At 49.8% G+C, this 7,711-nt stretch overlaps 1 protein-coding gene across 2 annotated transcripts in view; it reads left to right on the top strand.

Annotated features, from left to right (window-relative positions):
• The first annotated feature begins 3,576 nt into the window (after nt 1-3,576).
• Nucleotides 3,577-7,711, top strand: part of DAGLB (diacylglycerol lipase, beta) — a 56,084-nt gene continuing 51,949 nt past the window's right edge. For both annotated transcript variants that reach the window (XM_011996662.1, XM_011996661.1), the window contains exons 1-2: nt 3,577-4,335; nt 5,645-5,796. In XM_011996662.1, coding sequence (XP_011852052.1) covers nt 4,121-4,335; nt 5,645-5,796 — 367 coding nt within the window. In that variant the 5' untranslated portion in view covers nt 3,577-4,120. The remainder of the gene's footprint in view (nt 4,336-5,644; nt 5,797-7,711) is intronic.

Below are 7,711 nucleotides of genomic sequence, written 5' to 3'. Positions count from 1 at the left end.
TGTGTTAGCCAGGATGGTCTCGATCTCCTGACCTCGTGATCCGCCCGTCTCGGCCTCCCAAAGTGCTGGGATTACAGGCTTGAGCCACCGCGCCCGGCCTCAGACAAAGTCTTACTCTGTCGTCCAGGCTGGAGTGCAGTGACGTGATCTCAGCTCACTGCAACCTCTGCCTCCCAGATTCAAGTGATTCTCCTGCCTCAGCCTCCCGAGCAGCTGGGATTACAGGCACGTGCCACCACGCCCAGCTAGTTTTTTTATTTTCAGTAGAGACGAGGTTTCACCATGTTGGCCAGGTTGTTCTCGAACTCCCGACCTCAAGTGCTCCGCCTGCTTCGGCCTCCCAAAGTGCTGGGATTACAGGTGTGAGCCACCAAGCCCAGCCCCACTTACTCTTTACACATAATCAGTTATTCATTCATTGAGAATTTAAGAATGCCTAAAATGTGCTCTATTCCATTCATAGGAGTGAATAAGATGGACAAGGTGCCTGTGATCACGAAATTTACACTTTAAGGGAGGAGGTAAGAGATAATAAACATGATGTAATGTCAGGGGCTCATTATGTGCAATGAAGGAAACTAAAGCAGCATAAGGAATAGAGACTGACAGTTTTGCTGTTTTAGCTAAGGTGGTCAGGGAAGGCCTCTCTGAAGCAGTGACACCTGAGCTGAGGCCTGAATGAAGTAAGAGAGATAGAAATGAGGCAGGAGCGGGCACGATGGCTCACACCTGTAATCCCAGCACCTTGGGAGGCCGAGGCGAGCGGATAACTTGAGGTCAGGGGTTCAAGACCAGTCTGGGCAACATGGCGAAATCTCGTCTCTACTAAAAATACAAAAATTAGGCTGGGCACAGTGGCTCTTGCCTATAATCCCAGTACTTTGGGAGCCCGAGGCAGGTAGATCACGAGGTCAAGAGATCGAAACCATCTTGGCCAACACGGTGAAACCCCGTCTCTACTAAAAATATAAAAATTAGTGGGGTGTGGTAGCCCACACCTGTAATCCCAGTTACTCGGGAGGCTGAGACAGGAGGAATCGCTTGAACCCAGGAGGCAGAGGTTGCAGTGAGCTGAGATCGCGCCCTGCACTCCAGCCCGGCAGCAGAGCAAGATTCCACCTCAAAAAAAAAAAAAAAAAAAAGAGGCAGGAGAGGCTGGACATGGTGGCTCACACCTGTAATGCCAGTACTTTAGGAGGCCGAGGTGGGTGGATCACTTGAAGTCAGGAGTTTGAGACCAGCCATGGCTTAACATGGCAAAACCCTGTCTCTACTAAAAATACAAAAATTAGCTGTGCGTGGTGGCATATGCTTATAATCCCAGCTACTCAGAAGGCTGAGGCAGGAGAATCGCTTGAACTAGGGAGGCTGAGGTTGCAGTAGAACTGAGATTGCGCCATTGCACTCCAGCCTGGTCGACAGAGTAAGACTCCATCTAAAAAAAAAAAAAAAAAAAAGAAAAGAAAATGAGGCAGGAGAATCAGGAATGAGGGTAATCAATGGTTAACAAGGGTTAAGGCATAAGCAAAAGATGAGCAGGTGCAGCCAGTTCCGGGCAAGATTAGGCAGCATAGAGGCCACATCTGCACTTCTGTGATAACAAGACCAAAGTTTCCACTTCAGCCATGGGTGTTAATTGCATTCTTTCTGCTTAATAAATACCCTGATTGAGGGGTCTCTTGAGCTGTGTGGTCTCTTGAGCTTCGCGTCAATCAATCTGTGCTTTTTACTCCATTTGTTTGTCTTTTGTTGGTTCGCTTTATTTTTGTTGTTGTTGCTTTGTGAGTTTTTTGTTGCAATTTTTATTTATTCATTATTGTTGAGATGAAGTTTTGCTCTTGTTGCCCAGGCTGGAGTGCAGTGGTGTGATCTTGGGTCACTGCAACTTCCATCTCCCGGGATGGAGCGATTCTCCCGCCTCAGACTCCTGAGTAGCTGGGATTACAGGCATGTGCTACCACATCCGGCTAATCTTTAGGAGAGACAGGGTTTCGCCATGTTGGCCAGACTGGTCTTTAACTCCTTACTTCAGGTGATCCTCCTGCCTTGGCCTCCCAAAGTGTTGGGATTACAGGCGTGAGCCGCTGCGCCTGGCCTAATTTTTGTATTTTCAGTAGAGACAGGGTTTCGCCATGTTGGCCAGGCTGGTCTTGAACCCCTGACCTCAGGTGATCCAACCGCCTCGGCCTCCCAAAGTGCTGAGATTACAGGCGTGAGTCACCGCGCCCGGCCCCTTGTGTTGCAATTCTGGGTTCAACGCGCCACGCACCTGACCAACTCACAGCCAAGACTTTCCATCTGGTAACAGAAATACCTGCAGGAGGACTATTCCTGGCAGAGGAAACACAGAATGTAGAACCTCTGGAGCAAGAATGACCCTGATGTCTTTTCAGAGGGGGAAAATGTGGCAGGCAGTGGGGTGGGTGATGGAGGCAGAGTAGTAACCGGGGAGACAGATAAATGAGCCCTTAGAAAGTTTTCATGTGTGACTACCAGGGAAAGGCCTTTGCCAGGGGCTGGAGTGTAATTTTTTTTTTGAGACGGAGTCTAGCTCTGTTGCCAGGCTGGAGTGCAGGGTGTGGTCTTGGCTCACTGCAACCTCCACCTTCCAGGTTCAAGCGATTCCCCTGCCTCAGCCTCCCAAGTAGCTGGGACTACAGGTGTGCACCACCATACCCGGCTAATTTTTTTTTAATTTTAGTAGAGACGGGGTTTCACCATGTTGGCTAAGATGGTCTCGGTCTCCTGACCTCGTGATCTGCCCGCCTTAACCTCCCAGAGTGTTGGGATTACAGCCATGAGCCACTGTGCCTGGCCTGGAGTGTGTATTTATGTACAAAGTGCAGCCTTGCAAAGTCCCGGGCAGGGGGCAGGCTTTATCTGAAGGCTCACCAAGCCACCCTGGCTGCTGAAGAGGGCACAGCAGAATGAGAAAGCACAGTGGGGTGATGAGCCCAGGCAGGAGATGAAGGTGGCTCAGACCAGGGTGGGGCGATGGGGTTACTGAGAAGCGCTCAGACCCCACCCCGCCAGCTGCAGGGTGGTTTCAGACCCTGAACTGGAGGGGTTCCTAACGCGGGGCTCCTCACAGCAAGGGGCACAGATGGAAGCAATGTTGTCCCATGCTTGCAAGTCTCACAGACCGGTGTATGAGTCCCACACCTGCCATAGACAGCGTGGGTCTCTGGGCTAGCTAATTCCTCCGGGCCTGAGGAGTCCCTCCTTATAAAATGAAAATTTTGGTCGGGTGTGGTGGCTCATGCCTGTAATACCAGCACTTTGGGAGGCTGAGGTGGGAGGACGGTTTGAGACAGGGAGTTCGAGACCAGCCTGGGAAACAGAGTGAGACTCCCATCTCTACAAAACAGGAAAAATTTTAAAAATAGTTAGCCAGGCGTGTGGTATGTGCCTTTGGTCTCAGCTACTCGGAAGGTTGAGGTAGAAGAGTCGCTGGAGTCCGGGAACTCAAGGTGGCATTCAGGAGTTCAAGGCTGCAGTGAGTCATGATTGCGCCACTGCACTCCAGCCTGAATGACAGAGCCATACGCTGTCTTAAACAAACAAACAAACAAACAAACAAACAGGGCCGGGCGCAGTGGCTCACGCCTGTAATTCTAGTACTCTGGGAGGGCGAGGCGGGCGGATCACTTGAGGTCTGGGGTTCGAGACCAGCCTGGCCAACATGGTGAAACTTCGTCTCTACTAAAGATCCAAAAATTAGCCGAGGTGGCGCCCTGCTGTAATCGTAGTTACGCGGAAGCCTGAGGCAGGTGAATCGCGTGAGTCCGGGAGGCGGAGGATGCAGTGAGCCGAGATCACACCCACTGCACTCCAGCCCGGGAAACGAAGCGAGACTCGGTCTCAAAAAAATTAAAAAAAACAAAAAACCAGCAAAAAAATTACCAAAAGGAAAAGGAAATATTACCAGAACGGATATTACTCCACTTTTCACGAGAAAGAAAAAGGAACTACCAGAACGGATTTCACCGATGGGCAGACCGGCAATCGACTCAGTCACGGGCCTCCGGATTAGCATTTCTGCGCAGGCGCAGAAAGCTTCGGGGGAAAGCGGCGGCGTGGGGCTCAGTGCGCGTGCGCCGGTCTCGGCCTCAGCGTGGGCATGCGCAGGGCCCCGCCCTCGCTGCGTCTGCGCTTGAGCGCCGACGATTTGGTGGCGGGGTCCGGAGGGCTCTTCTCTGCGCGCGGGGTCTGTCTGAGTGCGGGCGACAGGACCTTCGCCATGCCGGGGATGGTACTCTTCGGCCGGCGCTGGGCCATTGCCAGCGACGACTTGGTCTTCCCAGGTTTCTTCGAGCTGGTCGTGCGAGTGCTATGGTAAGGACGACGGCTATGGGGGCGGTGGAGCCCACCCGGGAGGGAGCGGGAGGCGAGCTGTCCCTGAGACGGTGACAGAAGTGGCTTCCCAAGCACTGTCACGGTCCCAGCGCTGGTCACGCATCCTCTTATCGAGTTCTCACCACCGCCCGAAGAGGTGGGCAGTGGTGCTGTGTCCATTTGACGGATGACAAACCGAAGCCCCCAGAGTGTGTGGGCTGGACCCGGGGTCACACAGGGGGCCTGGAAGTCCACGCGTCAGGACACGAGCACCCCTCTGTGTGCAGTGTCGAGACCTGGCCCTGGGGAGCCTCGAGGGTGTCACCGCCGGCAAAAGCCTTGGCCTCGAGGTCTTCTTTCTCGAGGCGGGAGCAGCCACTTGTGCCCTTTCTTCCCTTTGTACGGAGCACTTGAATCTACAACATGAAGGATAGGAAAAAATACCGAGCCGGTTGTGGCTGCCTTTCGTGAGAAGCAGACAGGCTCAATATACAACGCTGTTGTCTTTCAAAGTGTGGAATCAGTGGGAAGTGGCTTTGGTACCTGAAGTCTGTTCCCAGAGGATCTGTGCAGGGCATGAATCATTGTTATGAAAAAGTAGATTCTTGGCCGGGGGCCGTGGCTCACGCCTGTTGGCACACTGAGAAGCTGAGATGGGAGGATTGCTTGAGGGCAGGAGTTGGAGACCAACTTGCGCAACATAGTGAGACCCCTTTTCTTTTTATGTTTTTGAGACGGGGTCTCACTCTACTATCCAGACGGTAGTGCAGTGGTACGATCACCACTCACTGCAGACTCAACCTCCTGGTCTCAAGCGATCTTCCCACTTCAGCCTCCCAAGTAGCTGGGACCACAGACTGGTGCCACCACACCCAGCTAACTTTTTCTATTTTTTGTAGGGATGGGATCTCCCTGTGTTGCCCAGGCTGGTCTCCAACTCCTTTGCTCTAGTGATCCTCCTTCCTTGGCCTCCCAAAGTGCTGGGATTACAGACATGAGCCACTGTGCTGGGCCTAGATCTTTTATTGTTGGCAATTATATTCCAGGACAGGTGCAGTGCCTCATGCCTGTAGTCCCAGCACTTTGGGAGGCCAAGGCAGGAAGATCACTTGAAACCAGGAGTTCAAGACCAGTCTGGGCAGCATAGCAAGACCCTGTCTCTACAAAAAGAAAAAAGAAAATTGTATTCCAAAGTGAACCTTGCCTTGTTTTGGAAAATATTAACTCCTTTTATTTCTTTGTATCATGTTTTACACAGCAGCTGCTTGGATTTCATTTCTGACCCTTCCCTTTTTTTTCTTTTTGCCAGGTGGATTGGCATTCTGACGTTGTATCTCATGCACAGAGGGAAGCTGGACTGTGCTGGCGGAGCCCTGCTCAGCAGTTACTTGATTGTCCTCATGATTCTCCTGGCAGTTGTCATATGTATTGTGTCAGCCATCATGTGTGTCAGCATGAGAGGTAAAAAGTAGCCTTTTCTGTTTGATACCTATTTTTTATGTTAATAGCTTTATTGAGATATAATTCACATACCATACAACTCACTTATGTAAACTTTCCAGTTCAGCAGTTTTTAATGTAATCACAGAGTTGTGCAGCCATCACCACAATCAAGTTTATAACATTTTCTTCATTCCTAAAAGAAATCCTGTACCAGGCGGGACACGGTGGCTCACACCTGTAATCCCAGCACTTGGGAGGCCGAGGTGGGTGAATCACTTGAGGCCAGAAGCGTGGCCAACACAGTGAAACCCCATCTCTACTAAAAATAGAGAAAATTATGTTGGCGCATGCCTGTAATCCTAGCTGCTAGGGAACTGAGATCGCGCCACCGTACTCCAGCCTGGGTGACAGAGTGAGACTCTGTCTCAAAAAAAAATTAAAAAAAGAAAGAAAGAAAGAGGTCCTGTACCTATTGGCAGTTACTCCTCATTTTCCCCAAACTCTTCCAGCCCTAAGCATTCACTAATTTGCTTTCTGTCTGTGTACATTTGCCTGTTGTGGACATCATATAAGTGGAATTCATTCACTGTGTGGCCTTTTGGTCTGGTTTCTTAAACTTAGCATAATGTCTTCAAGGTTCATCCCTATTTTAGCATGCATCAGTACTTCATTTTTATGGCTGAATAATAGAGCATCGAACGAATGGACCACATTTTATCCATTTGCTAGTTGGTAGGCATTTGGATTGTTCCCATTTTTCACCTATTATGAATAATGCAGCTATGAACATTTGCATACAAGTGTTTACACAGACATGTTTTCATTTCTCTTGAGTATGTACCTAGGAGTGGAATTGCTGGATCATGTGGTAATGCTCTGTGAAACCTTTTGAGGAACTGCCAGACTTTTCCGAGCAGCTGTACCATGTTACATTCCCAACAGCAGTGTATAAGGGTTCTAATTGCTCAACACTGTTATTATATGACTTGTAATTAATTATAGCCATCCTAGTGAATGTGAAGTGGTAGCTCATGATTTTGTTTTGTTTTGTTTTTTGAGACGGAGTCACACTCTGTCACCCAGGCTGGAGTGCCATGGTGTGATCTCGGCTCACTGCAACCTCCCCCTCCTGGGTTCAAGTGGTTCTCCTGCCTGAGCCTCCTGAGTAGCGGGGGCTACAGGCCATTTGTTTTTTATCTCACGGCTTTGAACATTTCTTTGATGACTGATGATGTTGAGCATCCTTTCATTTCCTTATTGCCCATTCACATATCATTTTTGTGGAAAAGTCTGTTCAGATCTTTTGCCCAATTTTAGACTAGGCTATTTATCCTTTTATTTTTTATTTTTATTTTTTTGAAATAGAGTCTCCCTCTGTTGCACAGGCTGGAGTGCAGTGGCACGCTCTGCTCACTCCAGCCTCCGTCTCCTGGGTTCAAATGATTCTCGTGCCTCAGCCTCCCATGTAGCTAGGATTACAGGCGCCTGCTATCACACCTGGCTAATTTTTGTATTTTGTGTAGAGACCGGGTTTTACCATGTTGGTCAGGCTTGTCTCGATCTCCTGACCTCAAGTGATCCGCCTGCCTCGGCCTCCCAAAGTGCTGAGATTACAAGTGTGAGTCACCATGACTGGCCCCTTTTATTACATTGTGAGGGTTACAACTATTTTGTTGTTGTTAGAGACAGTGTCTTGCTCTATTGCCCAGGCTAGAGTGCAGTGGCACAGTCATAGCTCACTGCAGCCTCAAATACCTGGGCTCAAGCAATCCTCTCATCTCAACCCCCAAGTAGCTGAAACTACAGTCACGTGCCACCATACCTGGCTAATTTTTTTTATTTTTATTTTTTGTAGAGACAGGGTCTTGCTGTATAGCTCAGACTGATCTCGAACTCCTGGGCTCTGGTAATCCTCTCATCTTGGCCTCCCAAA

The sequence above is a fragment of the Mandrillus leucophaeus genome, unplaced genomic scaffold, assembly GCF_000951045.1.
Source record: "Mandrillus leucophaeus isolate KB7577 unplaced genomic scaffold, Mleu.le_1.0 Scaffold521, whole genome shotgun sequence".
NCBI classification, from domain to species: domain Eukaryota; kingdom Metazoa; phylum Chordata; class Mammalia; order Primates; family Cercopithecidae; genus Mandrillus; species Mandrillus leucophaeus.
The sequence above is the reverse complement of the archived record's forward strand: the minus strand, read 5'-3'. Positions and strand labels throughout refer to the sequence as shown.